Below are 20,668 nucleotides of genomic sequence, written 5' to 3'. Positions count from 1 at the left end.
TGGAAGATCCCCTGGAACACGGCTGGGCAGGACACATTTCCTCATGACTCCCGGAAGAAGAGTAAGTCCAGCAACTCAGTTGAGTGGCACTTTCAACTCGCACTGACAGTGAGTGAAAAGGAAGTTCTATCTGTGCCGACCCATTGAATATTCAAATTGTCATCTGATATTGCAACATCAAGAAATGAAGAAGCAGCTGTAAGTGCCTGTGCAAATGACTGGGAAATTGTTTGGCATGTAACTACTACAGTTGCCTTTAAAGCCTATTACAGTATTAACAACCATTAACCAGCAGAGGCCATATATAAAGGGTTGCGAAACTTTACCTTGTGTGTTTTGCTGGAACATCCTATTGAGATCTAAGGAGGATGCTCTGGAATGTGATTTCTGTGGCCTTGGTGGGGGGGTTGGTGGTTCTCCCCCCTTTTTCATTGCATCTTCTATAGATGTGCTTGAATAAGATCTTGGGTAAAAAAAAGACAAGATTAAAAGGGGAAAGCTACTGGGGTTTTTATGCCTACTGCAAAGGTTGTAAAAAACAAACACTGGAAGAATGTATTCATTAAATATGACATCCCCCCTGGCTTTATGTTTAGGGACAGTGCTTTACAGCCACATGGTGGAGCCAGCTTGAGTCCACTCCGCAATAATATTTAATGTGAACTGTGTGTGTCATACAGGCAGAATTCTGATTCATATTAAGCATTATTGTGGTGTCAGTGGAAAGGATGTAATTACCTACCATGTGAAACTTCTCTACTGTATGAGGATTGTAACACCTCCTTCAAACACACACAAGTCATAGTACTGTGCCAGGATGTTCTTTGGGTAGAACTAGGATAAGTGCCTCATAGTTATCTGATGACTTGGCTCCTCGCCTTTAGCTATCATCGGCAGAAATCACACTTAAATGCACTTTATTTAAGGATAATATATGGTAAGCCTATATATGGATGGAAATGTGTACATAAAACATCGGAAACAGATCATTCCAGGGATTACATACTGAAGGATTTTGAATACGATACAGGCAAGTGTACACAACACATATAGTGTGTGCAATTCTTTATAGTAAGGAGTCTTACGTATAACTGACATTCTAAAAACTGTGGCTTTTAGAGATGGGTAGTTTTTGAAAACTCCTTAGTTGTATATATTACATTGCAAGACCAAGGCATGGAATGCTGCAGAGCTAGACTTTTTTGTTTTTAACCTAAGGGCCACATTCCCTCATGAACAAACTTCTGGGGCCTTAATCCTAGGCTGGGCCAGACGCAAAAAGTGAGGAGCAACTGTTGTGACTCTTACCTTTGTACAACAGGCCCATGCAAGGGGGTGGGGGAGCAGCTGGGTACCCTTGCCCTGGGCCTCGGAGGCCAAAGCAAAAAAATTAGGGACAGACTGGGGGTTTTGTTTGAGTTTATTATTTATTAAATTTGTATACCGCCCTACACACAGGTCTCAGGGCAGTTCACAAGATAAAATCACAATATATAAACACAAAATACATAATCAAAATAACCCCCCAAGCACATTTTAAAAGGGCAATAAAATTATAACTTTATTCCAACAAGACTCTTGTCCCAGGCCTCTGATAAGCTCTGCACAAGCCTGATAGGCTACACTGAAGCTCTGCAAGTATCAAAGGTTTCTACACTACCTCTACCCACACACAAGTATCCTCCATTCAGGCAAATAACAGAAATCATCACAGTTAAGAACGTAACAGCCTGTTGGATTAGGCCAAAGTTCTATCTACTCCTGCAAAAGGTCCTCATAGTGGCCAACCACTGCAAGCAGAACCTGAGCACAACAACGATCTCTCATCCACATGCACCTTGGGCAACTTTCTTAGCAACTGAGTGGTTGCAAATGAGGCACAGGGAAGTCTTGGGGATGTGCAGAACTCTACACATAGGTCTTTGGATCTAAGCCAATAACTGTTTTCAGTGCTGACTAGAATATAGTTGATGTTTGTTACCGTTTCATTAAAAATGGAAACAAAACACTAAGATCATTATGAATTTTCATGAGGATTCTTAAACAGTGCAGAGTTACACATGCTTAAACTTCTGTTTTATGCATGCCTAAATCTGAGTTAGATTTAGGCATCATTGTGAGCCTTTACCCAACCAATTATATTTACATCTACTTCGCTCAATTCAAATCATTTCACTTCATCTAGATAAATTCCCCTACCTGTAGCTGTCTTTTTCACTGCCAAGGGATTCAGATGGATTTCCTGAACGTTTTCTAACAGGAATTTCCATTATTTTGCTCTGCACGATTAAAAAATCAATCTCTTCAATTTTAGTTCACTCTCCCATCATATGTGAATAGTTTATATATATTATGCGATTAAGCATACAAATGCACTAGCTATCACTTGTAGTTCTTACTTTTACCCTGCCAAGAATTGCTAACTGGTTAATGATTCATAGCAAGCAAGCCTCCATTTTTTATATAATGATGGGTTTTTTTCTTTGCAAGGGGGGAGGGGAAATCATCAAGTTATTTTCACACCTGGATGCATAGACTGCGAACCTGTAGAAGGTAGCAGGCAAGAACAGGTGCACACAGAAAGAAATGAGTTATTCTTTGTTCTTGCCTTTGCTTACCTGGATCTTGGTCTTGCTTTAAGTGTGTTAGATTCCTGAGCAACTGTAACAAAGGATCACTTGTTAGGAATATTTTCAGGAAGTCAGATTCCCCTAATTATCAGTGATGCTTCAAGATGAATCACTGTAAACATGTGCTGCCTATGAACAGCACTACTGAGCACTTGGATATAAGGCATTTCACATTTTTAAAAAATCCTTGACTGTATTCTGAGGTTTGAACAAGCAGACTCCATTTGAACAATCATCTCTCAGTGTATTAAGATGAGATATGAGCAAGCTTTGTGCTCCCACATGTGAGCTAAGAAACAAGCAGGGAAGTTTTTGGTTCATCCAAACTGGAAACCTCTGGTTACTGACTTCCAAACAAGCCAAGTTAGTAAGCCATGGTAAAAAGTTGGCTTGCTAACCTGACTTGTTTGGAAGTCAGTAACCTTAGGTTCCCTGGTTCAGACATAATGAGAAACTATACTCTATTTATTTAGCAAAATGTATATACCACTTACTGGACAGAAAACCTGTTTGTTTGTTTGTTTGTTTGCCACCCATCTGACTGGGTTTTCCCAGCCACTCTGAATGGACAGCTTGTTCCTGGCCCAATAAAACCATCATTTATTGAACTAAGATTTTTTTATCTGCACTGGGCCATTAGCAGTATGACATGTGAACCTCTCATGCTATAGCAATAATATACAAATTGGCCTGTGCAGCTATATTCTATACATTATTATACTGCTGCACCTGTCACAAGTTTTCATTGTATAACCACATAAAATTGCAGCCATGGGAGGAGAACTCAAAGATGGTTCAATTGGCCATGACAAGCAATGATCTATTGATTGTTCTAAAAACAAAGAACATAGAAAACTTACAGAACAGGAAGATACCTAAGATATACTATTTCTTCCTGAGATACTAACTTTTTATATATAGAGTGGTTTGGTTTTAACATGCAGGACCATTCAGACATATACATCTCCTTTCAAGTGGTACATTTTTCTGTATGTTTATATGAACTATAAGGAGGCAGTATTATACTAAACGAAAGTGACAGTCAATAAAGTTCAGGAAGATAAGTAAATTTTACTAAGTGGCTCATCACTTTAGCTCATGTGTAAGTTCAGGACTTTTTGCATAAGGAAGATGGGATAGTTATTAATTCATTAATGACAATCCTCTTATGTAGGAGACAGAACTTCAGCAGCAGGTGCTCAGCGACCCAATTTTGCTAGGTGTGTTTTGGATTATTTCTTTTTTGAAACAGTTTTAAAAATGTAATAAGATAGCTTTTATAGAGAGATCAAAATAAAGTATATCTTTTTCTAACAATGTGAGAAAAAACAAGTGCTATTAAATTCTAATGATTATGCACAAGATTGAAGTTTAAATGTAACAAGGAATAAGCTTCTTTTCATTTTTCTTCCTTCATTCACTAGACCAACAAATACACAAGTCTTACAAAAGCTTCTCTAATACTTCACACAGTGAAGAGGAAAAATATTCCAAGGTAGAGCCAATTAGTTATAATAGGCAGACAGCTATGTATGCACAAGATTCTGGTCAATACTTTATATATACTGGAAACCCTTGAAGCCATTTTCTTTATACTGCCGATAGCTAATAACCCAATAATAAATATATTTTATGCTGAAGCAAGCACCAATGTAAGTAAACTTAGAGATTCCACATTAAAACAAACCTGCTTCTGTGTTATATAGGAATTTTTCCATACCTGTTTTGACAGCCAAGTGCTGAGATGCTTTGACTTCCTTCTGTATTGTCTGGGAAGAAGCACTAACTTTCAGACCTTAGTAAAAACAAAAACCGGAATGTTACTTGTTATTAATTATTCCACAGAGGAAAAAAGGTTATTCCAGTTACCACTTCTAACTCTTATATGTCCCTATAAATGTCCTTGTCACACGCTAAGAAGAATTCAGCTCACACAGAGAGTTATCAGGGCTATCTAAGACCAACGCTGAAGTTACATAATATAGATCAGCTTCAAGATACATTTAACTTCAATAATGTTTGTTGTTTCCTGCATAGACTTCCCAACAGTAAACTACCCTTATGAGTTTTTAGTTGAGATGTAAACCATTGGAAGCCCAGGATAAAGTATGCAGAAGCTTAGGAAAAACATTTCGTAGCTAAATGGGTAAGAATAGTACATATATCATGCATAACCTTACCAGAGCTTAGCCTTAGTTCTTATAACATTACTATAATGTTGTTCCACAGATGGTTGTGTGAGAAATCAATACTGTCTGAGGCAGTTATGCAGAAGCATCAATCTTGATTACGAAATACAAGCACTGAGCTTTTTCAGTAGGTAAGAGGACGGGGGCCGGGGGGGGGAGCCCTCATTGACAGGAGCCACATGCCTTGCCGAAGATGCCCAGTTTCATTTCATTTTCTTAACCAAGAGGAACTGTATAAATTATCCATTTTCAGCTGAAACCTAATTAATTAAAAGACAGCAGTTTGCTATTGTACCTTGTTTGTCATCATTAACTGTGTCCTGTGTCAGGGCAACTTTATCAGACATCTCTTCAAGTGAAGTCTCCTTATAAAAGAGAGGAAAAGTAAGCTTGTAATTTAAAAAAGAAAAAGAAATAGAGAAGGGCAACCTGCAAATCATTTTAGAGGTTACAGGCTGACAGAAACCTGTAGGTCTGGAGAGACCTCAGGAGAAGACCTTAGAAGAAGAGTACAATCAGGACAAATTTAATTTCCTATATTATATAATCTAGTTTTGAAGCTAAACTATGCGTCACAAAGCAAGCTGGTGGGCTGAATTTGAAAGGAAGTGAAACAGCAAAGGAATTGCTTCACAAATGTGATATAAACGGCAATTCTACATACAATTATTCAGTAGTAAGCTCCATTGTGTTCAGTGACTTATTTACAAGAAACTGTGTTCCATATTGCAGCCAAAGTCTTGTTCTCTTCTTTTACTACATCTAACACAGTACATTGCAGCAAGAGTTCTGTCCACAGTGAAAACCTGAAACTTATGCTTGTAACCCAACAATCATATGATGACTGCCTTGCAATCACAATCAGCCTGTTGGTTCATCTCATATTTCAATCATTTTTCAGGGTCATGTGAACAGGTCCTATTGTATGAGAATTGTCCAAATGCAATTTGTTAACAGGTTATAGTTCCAGCAATGTATTTGCCAGGAAATTATCCAATGAAGTAACCTCTCTTTCTCCTACTATTCCACAGTCATCTTTTTTAAATGCACATGCAGTAATACTTTTTCAGCAAGGATACAAAAGGGTATATAAGTAAAATCAAAACTGAGGGAGGTTACTGGTTTTTTCTGTTTGTTCGTTTGTTTTGGGTGTGCTATATCTTTTGTGTTTTCATTTTGTACTTTTATGCTGTAAATTACTCTGTGGATCTTTGGAATGAAGGGCTGTTTATAAATTTAATAAATAAATAAATGCAATTCTACACAGCGACTAATACAAAAAATATAAAGAAATGGTCACCAACTGGGTCAGTGGAAGTTGCCTCAAAGAGAATCAATGGTTCCGAGTTGCTTGGATCTTCGCGAACAGTTTCAAGCTGGTTATTTTTAAAATTGAGGGATAAAATAAATGAGAGAGAGAAGCATAGATCATCCTCTGTAGTGTGAAAAGGCACATCAGTATAAATTCTAAGACTAGAAGCTTTCACAAACAGTTATATAGCAGTGACAATTGAATAATTCTTGTTCAGTTTTGAAAGAAACTTTTAACAACAAATCTATTGCTGAAGCCAGGCAACCAAAGTTTCCCAGTCTCGTATTTATTGTAGCTTATAGTGAGAAATTGTTTCTAGAGTAAGAATAAAATTATGTATGGGCAGACCATATATAGGTGGTATAAAGAATTGAAACATGGCCTCATACTAGAATTGAAGCTCCACCCTCATACTGAAGCTCAACCAGGTTGGGCATTGCCTGTGCGAATATTGGGGGCTCATTGGCAGCTCCATACTACTGGCTGTCCAAAGTCTGGCGCTGACCTTGTCTTTCTGGGTTTCTCCTTGTTATCTGTACTATCACTCAACACATTCTACAGCTGATCCCAGATGTGGGGAACCTTTGGCCCTAATCTCTGGTCATCAAATATGCTTGCTTTGGCTGATGGTAGTTGTAGTTCAGCAACATCCGGAGCACCAAAGGTTGCCCACACTACACGTTTCTCTATAACCACTTATAGTCCATTATGCATAGAAGGTCTAGCCAGGAGCACAGAGAGTAACCTGCTAAAGGTAAACTAAGCATGGAGTGTTGATTATCCAACGGTTAAATCAGTCTCATACAGGATACAAAGTCTCTCTCTCTCTCTCTCAACCGTTTGTTTTAAAAAATTAAAATTAAAGTTAAATTAAATTTAAAAGAAGTGACAAGCAAAACAGAGGTGCGTTTTTAAAAAACACACCAGCAGGTGAGTTTTTCTTACTTCAGTCCTACTGAAGTCCCTTGTTTGTTGACTTGCTGCCAATGATTCTGAATAAGAATTCAAGACACGATCACTTTTAGGCTGAAGAGGAGCTAAATCGAAGAAAAAGATAGAAAAACAAATAAGTCCTTGCATTAACCTTTATGTGAACTGTGAACATTTTCTGTGAACTGCACCACTGTATTAACGTTCTTCCTTAATATATTGTGTACTATTATCTGACAAGTACTTTTTATTTTAAAATGCTCTTTTATTCTATTCCAGGGCTATGGACATGCCATTTTTATGGAGGAAAAACTATTGATTTTTATTTGGAGCCACTGGGGGACCTGTGGCCCTCTGGATGTTTCTGAGCTCCAACTCCTAATACCCCGACCACTGGTCATGCTTGCTGGGGCTGATGGGAGTTGGAGTCCAACAACTTTTGGAGGGCCACAGATTTCTTCACCCCACTATGTGCTGCTGGGGGGACAACTCCACTAAAGTTAGTTTCATATTCTAGGGTTCCTGGTTTGTTGTTATGTGCAAATAAAGGACTGTGTTCTTAGAACAAACTCTGGATGTTTAAACAGTGCCATTTCATAACTCACCGATTAGTTTTGAAATTGACTGGGAAATCTGGTTTCTATGTAATGCCAGAAATATTGGAAACTGAAAATAACTTTCTTCTCTCTCTCCCCCCCCCCTTTAGTTTTCCATTAGTATCTGCTGCTCTGGGCCGTAACTGGAGTCCAAGGGTTACACACATGTGAAGGTGGTGGATAGTTTGTGTTAAGGACTCTGAGTGAGAGGCAGGGAAGGGAAGACTTCCCAGGGTGAGAGCTGAGAGGGTCCACCACTTTCTGTGTGAGACAAGGGTTAAGAGCTACCTTCAAGAGAGGACTCTGCATTTTATCTTCTCTGTCTCTGGTTTTGTTTGTGTTTAGAATAGTTTCTTTTCTCTTATTACATTATGAAAAAGTTTTAATAAAAATTTTATTTTAAAAAAGAAAGAAATAAATTAATTCTGGTGAAGATATCCTCCTTGTAGTGTAAGAGGAGTGAGATGAGTACTATGTTCATACACATAGCACTAAACCATGGTTTAGTGCACAATCATCAATGCATATCATCAATGTGTTAGTCAAGCCAAGCACATCTTTTATGCTGGTGTTCATTCTGCTAAGCTGGTTCCTTCAGCTCTGTCATTTAGGTGCAATTTAGAGCCCATCTTTTCCCAGAATTGTACCTCAAAATAGACATTGGTTAAAATGCCATTTTAATCCACAGATTATCTTTTTTTAAAAAAAACAACCCGCAAATACTAAAGCTTCACCTGCTTGAAAACAGTCAGGCAGCAGAGTCTCTGGCAAGGTGTCCGGCAAAAGATAACCATTTTTCCGAGCAACAACAAGGTGAAAGGCGGCACAAAACTCTGGTAATGTCAGTGCTCCATCACAGTCTACATCACTTAGCTCCCTGTGAATAAGATAGCTGAGTGCATTATTGAAATAAAAATCTTTGTTTGCATGCACAATATATATAATTGTGGGGAACGCTGCTTTTGAGTTATAGATTTGTTTTATTTTGACATTTAAGATGTTTTTCTTTAAAATTTATTTCATTAAACCATTGTAATTTTTCTTTAATACATTCCTTTTCTGAATATTTTAATGTCTCTCTCTCTCTCTCTCTCTCTCTCTCTCTATATATATATGCCAATGCTCCTCCTTACAAGTTTAGAAATTTAATAGGATTCATATAAAACTGAAGTTGCAATGGGCCATATGCAATGTCAGCTAGATAGATTTCTTTAAAAAAAACAACAGGGTAAGGCCTCATTAGTAAAGTGTTGATGAATTATGCAGCAGTACTTTTTAGATAAGTTAGGTATTAATTAGGTTTCAACTGATAAGCACAGCTAGAACTGAAGCTTATGATGTTATCTTAACTATTCTGAATGTATGTTTATCTGAATCCATTTCACAAAAATATCTGTTGAATTATTGTGCTAATTATGTTCTTTAAGATATTCTTCTAGTGTGCATTGCTGTTCAAATCTCTCTAGTCCTGCTGAGAAGGGACAGTATCTCTACAAAGATAACAAGCATAAAATAAAGATCAACATACACCCTGCTGTGCCTGGACCTCAAAGTGATTTTGATGGGAGCAATTACTGTGATTTCTTTAGAGATAAATTGTAAGAAGTATGAAGAACTTTCAGCCACAGTAGTTTCTCTCACACACAATAAAATTAATCTGAATTACAAAACAGTACTTACCATATGTGCGAAAGCTCAGGGATTGGCAGCTTAGATTTTGTGAAGAAGTTCTTAGCCACAGAGCCTGTCAACAGAAATGGCTTGTCAAACAGTGAAATAATAAGCTACTGAACAACACATTTTCCAAAGCATTTCAATATAAAGAAATTACTCAAGAGTACTGTTTACTATGCAATGCTATTTAACACTAGACATATTTGTTTGAAATATTTTGCTCCAATATCACTATTCTAATCAGAAGACATGAACATGTTGTTGGAGGAACTGGACATGGAGGAAGGGGTTAATTTCTTTTACAGGCACAGATCACTCCATGTATGAGATAAAGCCAACAGGAGAAATCTCATCTGCATGTGTGACTGGGGTTGCTTTTTTAGGTTTGTAAAATCCTGTTAAGTTTAAATTCTGGCCAAGGGTGAAAGGCATGATACAGTTTCAAATCTTCTGGAATATTCCAGAAATGCAACAACATGCCTAAAGAAAATCTCTTGGAATGAGACTAATCTTTAAAATTAATAGCACAGCACAAAAGCTCAGCTTCTTATTCAGCTGATATTTTTTGCTCTAAATTGAACTAAATTGCTCAGAATCGGGAGTGCTCAAACCCCAATTTCCTAGTTCCAGCATCACAACCAACTGATTTTTTAAAAAACAGGAAATATGCAATAAAATCAGGTGTGTGAATTAGGGATGGAAAGGGAAACCCCTCAAGGGTGGGTTGTTGGAATGAAAATGCAATGTCTGAAACACATGCAAGGAGGGGAGGACAGGACGGAGACATGCACATACACACAGACAGACAGACAGACAGACAGAGAGACTGCTGTTACTGCTTGCTCATCCCTTAAGTTGCAACTTGTTTTTCTTGCCAGAAAAAAGGAGACAAGACATAATTGTCTACTTCAGAGACAGCTTCGGAAATGGCCTAGAGATGCATGGTCACTATATTGCTGTTTTCATGCAAGGAGATAAACTCCCTGAAGAAATTACAAGTTTAATGTGATGTGTAAAGTCCCAACTGAGTATTTTTTTTAATCACAACTACATTTATAAGACATAATTAAAATGCAAGTTAGTCTAATAAGGCTACAATAGTGAATAATTTTAAACTCTTATTAAATAAAAACATACAAGGAGTAAAAAACCAAATGGCAATTGTACCATAACATATCTCATGTGAAAACATTCTTCACCTATGATTGAATCTCTTCTACTGAACGCAGTGGAATTTTAAAGCATTTAACTTTGTCTGGAACATGCACAGTATATTGTTAAAATATTTTTTAAAAAACAAACAAACAAGAACACAGTAACTCACTTGTGGCATTAAAAAACGGAAATAAGGGTCTGTGCGCATTACCATACATACAACACACCCAAAACACTTATAAAAAAATCCAAGAGGCTTGCACTTAGCCTGTGTCAGTTCCTTGCCCTTTTACTCTAGCCTTTCTTGCTGTGCATACAATGAACATTACCTGAAATGAAAGAGGTCAGGTCAGGTTGTAGGGACTTGAACTGATTGGTGTAATATTCTCGTTGCTCCTCAGTTATTCTCCAGGGGTCATCTGAGTAATTACTACTGCCGTCCTGTGGTTCTCTCTCTACTGAAAGAGACTTCAGGGGGAGAAAGGGCAAAGCATCATTTTGAAAGGTAGAGAAAATGCTGAGATGTCTGAAGTTTCAAAGTATTGAAGTTGCTTTGTTCTTACTGTGTAGTTCTTTTTAAAAGAAATTGATGGGGAAGGCCTGATTTCAATAATAGTCCTGTTGGGTTTACAATAAATGCCTTTATTCATAGGACTATAGGAAATCTTACATACATCAAACTAAATCTGTATGAATATAAACATTGGACTGACTCGAATGAAACACCAAACAATGGTTCAGTATTATGAGAATTAGCCTAGTTGTGCCTTGGATTCATGCGGTTCTGCCCTCTTCATTCAGCACAATCATAAGGAGATTGGATGCTTTTGCTTCCATTTTTGATTAGGAACAGCTTGCCTTGAACCCAAGAAACTGTGATTAATCGTAAGTATGGTTGTTGAAATCAGACTTCTTCAAACTCATTAAATTCTAGTCCCATCAATTCAATATGAAACTCAATTCATATAACTGCTCATGCTGTATTTCATTAGTAAGAAGTCCTCACTTTACCTTTGATACATTGAAGTCACACATAAAAAACAGAATCTAGAGTTCACACATTTCATTGTGAGTTTGTTTCAACTGAGCCCCTTCTCTACCTTAAATGCTTTCTAGGAGTCAAATTATTCTTTTCCCACAGGGAAAAAATGGCGCTGCCCATTATATTATAATATTGTGTATCCATTTGACTGATTTTATCATATGCTGCATGTGCCTTGAGAAAGGCAGCTAACAAGATTGTGATACAAACTACTGAAAGTTTAGTTTTACATCCATATTAGCCTGTGGTAGTTTTCTAGTGAATACCATAGTTTGAGCTATAGGGTAGATCTGTTTGTGGCTACATTCAAGATTATTTCAAACATTATTGATCATAAAATCATGATGATTCTCAATAATTATTTCAAGCAACATTGCTGTTTTCATTTTAAACATCTTAAATCCTAAGTAGTTCATTACCCGAATGAGAGATGAATGTGGTGGAACTGATTTAGACCCATAATTCCCTGCAGTTGGTCCATCTTGTTGGACAGCAGTATGTCTAACTTCGTATGAACCTATGGAAAATTAAGGGGAAAATAAAAACTGAATACTTGCTAATGTTGTGCAAAATCAAAGATGACAAAACATATATCATCCTTCAGTCTCAAAAAAATAAAATAAAAACAGAATCACACCTCCTATGAAAGGTCACTTTATCACCCAAATCCTTAACTTATGTTAAAGCCTGATTCTCAAAATGCTACTGCTCATGCTGTTGACTATTGATCAAATACTCACTTAACGTGTTGATTTTTTTAATCCACACTAAAAGCATAACATCTGACTTTTTGCCTAAGTATCCTATTGCAAAGAAGGAAGCAAGTGCTCTTTCATGAGACATGCTAACATCAAGAAAAACATAAATGAACAAGGATTCATTGATGGAAGCATAAGAGTTTGATTCAAAACAACTAAATTCAGTGTTAGCCAAGAGTAAACACTGGTATTTGCCAACTAGGGAGAACTACACACCATTTTGGAGGCATCTTTCACTGAAACCACTAAAGCTTGCATCCAAATATTGATTCTCAACATTCAACAGTCTGTTATGTCTTATGCAAGTAAAGAATGAGACCTAGAATTTAAACGGAACTGTAGTTCATTAAATCACTTAAAACTGGAACCCTCTTGAATGGAATGGGCCCTTCAAGAGGAACAGGGCATTGAAAAGAATAGAAGCTCTGCTCATGGAAGGGGACTCTGCCTGATTTTCAGCCATTTCTGCTTTCCTCTCCACCCCACAGCCCAGAAAAGGTTTTGCAGTAGCTGAGATGCTGCTGGGGAGGGGATGTAGGGGTGTTAACTGCTGCCCATTCTTCAGGATCTGGATCCACCTTCCAGCCACTTATCTGGATCCTAGCTTGAATTCTACCAAGCTTTATCAAGACACCAAGAAAAATAGGCAGAACAACTGGTGTGCATGTATGCAGAATCCATGACAGAGCAAGTGTCACATCTAATGCTGTGCCAGCTGGCTGAGGCCAAGTTACGAGGTGTGTGTGATGTGCCTCCGCACTTCTATTTCTTCTTCTTTTTTTAAAAAAAATCCTCATTCCACTGGAAGGCCATTACTACACCCGGAAGACTGCACTCAGTGGTGAAGTTGTTCTCAATTCTATCCACCATAACTTTAAAATGGGTTGATTTACTAAAGTATATAAAGAAACTGGCACATCCTTCCTCCCAATCCCTCCTCCTCCCTGAGATTTCTCATTACCTGTACTTAGGTAAGTATAAATCCCTTATTCATTTGGATGTTCACATAGTGTACCGTATCCTATATTTATCTTAACAGATTTACCCAAAGTTGTCCATGTGTTGCCAGCAGGACATTCATTATTTAACTTTTGAATAAATTCAATAAAGTACTGCTTTTGTTCAACAAAATCTATGGCTACAATAACCCCCACCACACCCTACATTGAAAAGGGTTGAGAATATAAATCTGTAAACAGATGCTTGTTCTAATTTAAACTGATTCTCAGGAAGAGGAAGACAAGACCGAATAATGAGAAAGCACACAAATCAAGTCAGTTTCTTTTAAAAGAGATGTAATTAATTTATGAAATTGCTGGGTTGCTTCCGTGCTTTTATGATTTGATTACTCCAAAGCAGACCTCATCTTACCTCCATGCTGCTGCTCAAGCCCACTTCTCAGGACACCATACCCATAACTCAAGGGAATCCTCTGGTAGGTTGATGGAGAAGCAGGAGGTGAATCAATGGGAGACATAGGGGGAGACTTTGCTTCTTGCTTCAAAATAATTTTTTAGAAAAGAATAAGGACTTTGAATGCTGGCTGTTCCATAGTCAAAGTGATTTCATCTAACCACAGTAGAATATTAAATTGTAAAAATAAATAAATATGCCCACATAAATCCTCCTCTGCAATTTTTGATATTGCTGAACACTCAAAATTTCATGTCAATATCTGAGATTCATTGTTACATGATTTCATGATCTGATATTTGACAGATGACTTACAACGGTATGATCATATTTGACTGTACTTGACACTTGACATGGAACAGTATTTATTACCTGATATGACTTGATAGCCAATAGGGCCTATCTATCAAGTGAAAAACTACTGACTATCAAAGAATGTCAGTTTCAAGCAGAGATAAAACTTTGAAATCATTAGTTTTTGAATTTGAAATTTGAGTGCATTGGACAGTCTCCTGTTTGGTTTTTGTTATCATATGAAATAAATTAACATATACCACATAGGAGACTTTCTAAAGTACTTGTTTAAAATTCAAAATCTAAATTTTGATGATTTCAAAGTCTTCTTTCTTGTCTGTCTGAAATTGGCACATCACATATTCACTCTTGCCCAGTTCATAGTTCAAGAAAGCACAGGGATGACCATTAGCAAAATTAATGTGTTGAAAGACCTCAGCGTGGAAAGGTGTTGATACAGCTAGCCTACTTTTTATTTTTTATAAAAAAAACAATGGCCTGCTTTTTATCCATTAAAGGAGCTGGCAAAAATGGGATCAAGTGCTCTGTTCTGACTTCCCTTAGCTCTCATATGAGTAAGATATAAAAGTGGGGGGGGGGGGCGGAATACAGGGCAAGTAGTAACTTTCAATGGCAAATTTGCTAGGTGGCTACAGCTTTTGTGTCACTGTATTCCACTGGCCTTATAAGCAATTGGCAAAACACATACATTGGACCTGGAAGAAAAGTCTGTAGCATTGACATTCCATAGAATAAATTGTATTCCATTCTAATGGCTGAGCAATTTCACTTTTTCGTCTCAGTTAACACATCTGGACCATTAAAGACTATCTGCAGTTCAAAGAGGCAGCAATCAATTGTAAAAGCCAAATAATCATGCTGATAAATATAGTGTACTTTAATGAGAAATCTCAACAGTCAGTGTGTATAGAAAATAAAAATAATCTAGTGCCTTATAGTTAGTTGTGCACCAAAATTTCTACTTTGCAAAGGGCCTTTACCTGCTTTTCTCCTCCATCCAATCTTCTGAAGCAATTTTTTTCAAGTATTGCATGTGGAATCTGAAATTTAGTTCCATGAGCTTCTGCTGGATGACTGTACCTTACATCACTATCAGTTTTCAGTGCCATAAATCGAGGCAAGGGCAATTCTTAAATAAATATCAGAAATAAAGACAAAATAAAATTTCATGGAACTATGCATATTGAAACAAAGCTCCCCACCACAAAAGTCAATTTAACACTAAGCAGTGTTAAAAGAGAACAGAATTCCTATCCAAAAGTATACTCATACTCAAAACACAATCTATAGCCTCATTGACTGACCAGGAAACGTATCTCACAATACAATAATTTCTAATGGGGTACTTGTACATGATATATAAAAATGAAATTTGGTATACATGGCAATTCAGTGAGTAGAAAAGTGCAAAAGAGTGGACATTTTTGCATTTAGCAACTTAACGGAGGATTTCACGTTTGCCTAGAGACTGGTTTGTGGAGTACTACAACCCTTGTTGCCATGAAAAGGATTCTCCCTAGTAAGTGTGAGTAAATATGCATAGGGCTGCACTGTTAATCATGAAGTTAATCTGTCTAGTGCAGGTATAACTCTCAGCAAGGTTAATGAAAACTATTGTTTGCAATCCTTTTCAAAGCATGGCTTTACAGCTGGGATAATAGTCCATATTTAAGCATAGTCTAGATATATGAGCATAACACTTAACAGTGGCTAAGTATAGGAGAACAGCTTTAAAATCATGTAGCATTTTCCCATTCATTATACAATACATCCTACACATTCACTGAATTTACACATTTTGTAATTTATAGTTACCATCTCAAATGGGGTTTTGGAATAAACACCAAGGAAGACAACTAGGGTTTGAAGTTCAGGGAAGTTTTTAATGTGTGACATCTTAGTGTATTTTTGGTCTTTGTGAACGCCGCCCAGAGTGGCTGGGGAAACCCAGCCAGATGGGTGGGGTACAAATAATAAATTATTTTTATTATTATTATTATTATTATTATTATTATTATTATTATTATTATTATTATTATTATTAGAAAACAGTTACCATTCTGAATGCTTTCGATCCGTACTGGGAGGCCAGACTGCGCAGCAGCGATTAGCTTCAGAGCAGCATAAAACTGAGCACGCCCAAAATAGCCAACACGTTTAGCACCACACAATTCTGTAATCTGAAAGGAGAGAAAGGGGTGAAGAGTGATTGGAAACAGAGTTCAAATAATTAAAACACTTAATGCTTTCAATGTAAAAATTAGTTGGAGATGAAACTGTAAAGATGCAAACTACTGAAGAAAAGCTGGAATTGTGCTTGCAGAGAGACAAACTTCTGGTGCAGGCATCTGACCTACATTTGACACCCCAAAAGGCTAACATTCCATTGCAGAGGCAGTTTCCCCCTATCCTCCCATTCACCCATTACAAATATACCTTCCCTGACTAGAGACTGTGCTACACATAATCTATCTTCACACAACTCAGCTCTTTTGCCCATCGTTAGGGGGAACAGTAATCCTTGTGTGGAATACCTGAATATTGTATATAACCAGTGGGAAGCATGTAGAAAAGTTTCTTCTTTTTTAAGGAAGAAAAACAGATGTTGAGCTACAGAAATTTCCCTCTCACTCAATTTAGTCAGGAAGAAAATGTTTCCTCAAGAACAGGAAAAAAATGTTTCATTAGATGATTTCAAAAAAATTACTGTCTCCCAGTATTAGGAGTCCTTTGGCTGTCAAAATAGTGGGTCCAATCGTTAAGAAAGAGGTTTCTGCATGTGCTGTTGAGGGAAATGAGGACAGATGGGGCTCATCAACCTGGGAAGGTAGCTCATCTAGGAAAAGTAAAACTCTGATGCCACTGCCTTTTGGCTACACTCATTAGTGAGAGAAGCTTCAGGAGTAAACCTTGAGGTACAACCCATACCTGTTGCCTTGTGCAACATTTTTAGGAAAAGAAAATGCTAAGGAGCAAACCCTGCACAAATCCAGAGTGGAGTCCCTAAGACAGTTGGATGGTGCCTTGTACGCTTCCTTCCAGCAACTCCTGCGGCCAAGCTGGTGCTAAATGTATTTCTCTGATTTCCTTTGGACAGCATCAGTGAGGCTGAAGGGGGGTATTGTCACCTGAGCAGCCCAGGACAAACCTCCATATACACTGTCCAGGCTTCCACCATGGAGAGATCACTTTGGCGCTGCAAACACAGCAAAAATTAACATGGGATGCTGTCAAAGGGACTCCTCTTGAAGGAAGGGAACCTTTGGAAACAACCCATTATCTTCTAAAGCAGGGATTGCCAACATGGTGCATGTGGGTGCAATGATGACCTCTATGCCACTCGCCCCACTCACTATCCCCTTGGTCATGAGGTGTTATGGGGTGGTTACTTTATTCTACTGTTAGAAGAGTTGACACTCTCTCCCACTTCCTTCTCCAGATCTATGCACTTTTCAAAGCTCAGATTAATTCTACTGGACATCACTTTTACCCTGATCCCTTGGGAAAGCAAAGTGTCTTTGTGCATGCACTTTATTTTTGTTTGTCTTGATGGGGGCAGGGCAACCTCTGTTCTGTCAAGTGCACAACTAGCATCACCATAAAGGGGAACAGCTCCTCCTTAGATTCTTCAAGATTCCACCATTCAAAATTCATCAGAGTAAAAGCTGATGAATCCTGCCAATCCTAGCCAGATCAGACTGGCTAATCACGTAGGTGAGAGGAGCAAAAGCAACCATTTCCTGACATTATCGTTCTCAGTTTCTTTTAATAATAGTTTTTCATCAATTACAAGACAACTTAAAAACTCACTCTAATTTTTATTATACAGTCTCATGACTTAAGAAGTTAACACCTCCAACAGATTTTTTGCTATATCATCACTTTGCCATAAAGACTTCTAACCTTGCTGAGCGCAATAGAGCAACAACAGCTGTGGTGAAAAGATATAATCACAGAACAGGATAAATGCTTATATTTTTATAAAATAAAAAGGGTGCATGATCTCTACTCTAAAAGGCCAACATCTGATAAATACTTTCAGAAATGCAGTAAAACTTTTCCTGTTTGAGCTGGCAATCAACACAAATACAAAAACACATATCCAATTTTACTCTAATTGGGTATTGTGCTTTATTTTTAACTGTTACCCTTCCTGTGCACAGAAACAGAACTAAAACATTTTCAGGTGTGTCATAACTAGTTTCATTGTGGAATTTGTGGACTACTATGGAGAACAATCTTGTACAAGCTTTGACGCCTGTTGCTGTTGTCCCGTTTTTCGCTTGCTAGGAAACAAATGACAGAGTGAATTTGTTCACATCCAAAATGTTTTTGGCTTCTGCAGTATTTTTTTTTTTTTAAGCTTGTACTAATCCTGTCACAAGTAGCAGAGTACTTCATTAACAAATGTACTTGGGATTTGGTAAGCAAGTTAAAGCATTCGTAAAAACAACTACTTTGAAGAGAGAGAAAAAGCTAGTGGTCTTTTTCTTTAAGTTTTACAACTGCCAGTGTAAACACTCCTGCGATAAATAGTCCAAAGTGCTTTGTCCCAAAACACAAGGTTCCAATTCTGGTGCAAAAATCAAATTATTAACTTGACAATTCCAAGTGGGTTGACTGCTTTAAGGTCCCAAACAGAAAACAGGATGTGTTGCTGGGCTCTTTTGAGCCATTCTTTTTCATCTCACTAACCCTGCTTCAGCTACAACCTTGTCTAAAATAAACTCTGAAAATATTGTCACCTTTACATCTACAGAACTACTTGAGTGGCAGGTCAACAGAAACTGATGGGCTATTACTGCCTATAAACACTAGCCTTGGAGGATTCTCTTTCTCTGCTAGGCCACTCTGGTGAGTCCAATCCAGAACCCTTCCTTTTCCCTCTAGAGCAGGGGTAGTCAACCTTTTTATATCTATCGCCCACTAATGCATCTTTCTGGATGGTAAAATTTCCTTACCGCCCACCAGTGCTCAATGGAAGGAGGATTCAGCTTGTGCCGTAGAACCCCCTACCGCCCACCTAGAATCCTGAAACGCCCAGTAGTGGGTGGTAGGGACCAGGTTGACAGCCCCTGCTCTAGAGCTAGAGACATTTGGGGTGGGGGGACGGGGAGATTGTTCAGGAATGTACAACATCAGAATGGAAGTGCTGGGCTGGCATGAAAAATAACTAGATCACAGATATGCTCTGAAAAAATCTTTCTATCAACCCTCAGGACCTTCTAAAAACAATATAAGCGCATTAGTCGAATCCTCTGCTGAGAACAGCATACATTTCAGATTGCTGCTGGAGATTAATGTGGTGTGATAATACCATGATACACATCACATGGTATTTTCTACTAGAAAATATTTCAGACACATCATTTTCAAGTGGTAAAATATTTCCACTCTGACAGCATTTGAGTATTTTATTTTGACACCTAAGGGATTACTGTAGTCCTTTTTTTAACGTATTTATATTTTTGTGGCAACGTTATTCTTTCTGATGTGATACTGCATTTCATTGTTTAATTTGTGTTGTGCACCACCTAGAGGACTAGATAATTAATAAATGTAAACAAATGAAATATCACTGATAAGAGAAAGTGAGAGCAGCTTAAAAAAAAGAAAAGCATTTGAAGCATCAGCTCACTAGGCAACTTTCACCACCACAGCCTGAAATTACACTGCATCCACAACAAGAGTGGCGAGTATCCTGTGGCCCTCCAGAGGCTGTTAAGACCCCAACTCCCATTATCCCTATCCATTTGCTACTGGGAATCCAATAATTTCTAGAGGGCCACAGGCCATCCACCCCTATCCTATAGTCTCCCAACCCCCAATAAATGTTCATACTGGTATCTGACTACACTGAACCACTTAACATCCTAGGAAAATGCACACTGTAAATGTCTAGAATTTAACATGATCTTAGAATGCAGGCTTGTGAATTTATCTTCCTGAGATAAACAAGAGGCTAACATGAAACCAGAAACTGTAATTAGGAGAGATTCAGCTGAGCTTGCTCTATTACTAGCCCAAGCCCAAGGGAGTGAAAGGAAGAGAAAGAAACTCTTGTTTTGGGAAAAACATTGTTAAGGCATCCTCCTCAATTTTCCTGTTTCATTTTTGTATTTGGCCAAGTAGCTCCTTCCTGTCTAACTTCTAAGAACACACCAAATATAAAGTAGATATTACATATATGTTCTTCAGATACATTTTGGTGTAGGATTGTAGGAAATGGAAACCAATGTACACATGAGAAGCAGCTTTTGGATAAGAAATAGCTTCTCTGTTGTTGTTGTTGTTAGTTACCACTACTAGCTGGTGATCTGGCTGGGTTTGCTTTTAAAAGAAAAAAACACTCAGCCTTAACCTAAGGCTAATTGCATTTTTATAGACACAAACATTTAACTATATAACAGCACAATGTCAACATGTCAACTCACAATAACTTCTGTTGATTTCAGTGAGGCTTAGACTGCATAAGCATTACTAGATTAAAACACAGCTAGGTTGCTCTTTTTTCAATTTGGATCCATGCTGGTTTGGAAAAACACATCAAAGTAAAGCATTTCATTTTTTTAAAAAAGGAAACAGGATAGATGTAGATTGTGGTTAACGTTGTGTGTACACAACTTCATGAACCTGTGGTGGGAGTGCACTGGA

At 37.7% G+C, this 20,668-nt stretch overlaps 1 protein-coding gene across 2 annotated transcripts in view; it reads right to left on the bottom strand.

The window, feature by feature from the left end:
* The window catches only part of REPS2 (RALBP1 associated Eps domain containing 2), an 83,638-nt gene that overhangs the window by 43,131 nt on the left and 19,839 nt on the right, over positions 1–20,668 (bottom strand). For both annotated transcript variants that reach the window (XR_014547766.1, XM_083612298.1), the window contains exons 2-14: positions 16,071–16,194; positions 14,995–15,143; positions 13,658–13,784; positions 11,948–12,045; positions 10,816–10,954; positions 9,338–9,401; positions 8,392–8,534; positions 7,077–7,168; positions 6,124–6,195; positions 5,115–5,184; positions 4,351–4,425; positions 2,619–2,661; positions 327–463 (exon numbers count right to left, since the gene is read on the bottom strand). Coding sequence is in view for 1 of the 2 variants with exons in the window: in XM_083612298.1 (XP_083468424.1) it covers positions 327–463; positions 2,619–2,661; positions 4,351–4,425; positions 5,115–5,184; positions 6,124–6,195; positions 7,077–7,168; positions 8,392–8,534; positions 9,338–9,401; positions 10,816–10,954; positions 11,948–12,045; positions 13,658–13,784; positions 14,995–15,143; positions 16,071–16,194 (1,333 nt within the window). In the remaining variant the exon portion in view is untranslated. The remainder of the gene's footprint in view (positions 1–326; positions 464–2,618; positions 2,662–4,350; positions 4,426–5,114; positions 5,185–6,123; positions 6,196–7,076; positions 7,169–8,391; positions 8,535–9,337; positions 9,402–10,815; positions 10,955–11,947; positions 12,046–13,657; positions 13,785–14,994; positions 15,144–16,070; positions 16,195–20,668) is intronic.

Source organism: Podarcis filfolensis, assembly GCF_964270895.1.
Source record: "Podarcis filfolensis genome assembly, chromosome: 4".
Taxonomy (NCBI): Eukaryota; Metazoa; Chordata; class Lepidosauria; order Squamata; family Lacertidae; genus Podarcis; species Podarcis filfolensis.
This window is presented reverse-complemented; position numbering and strand designations above follow the sequence as displayed.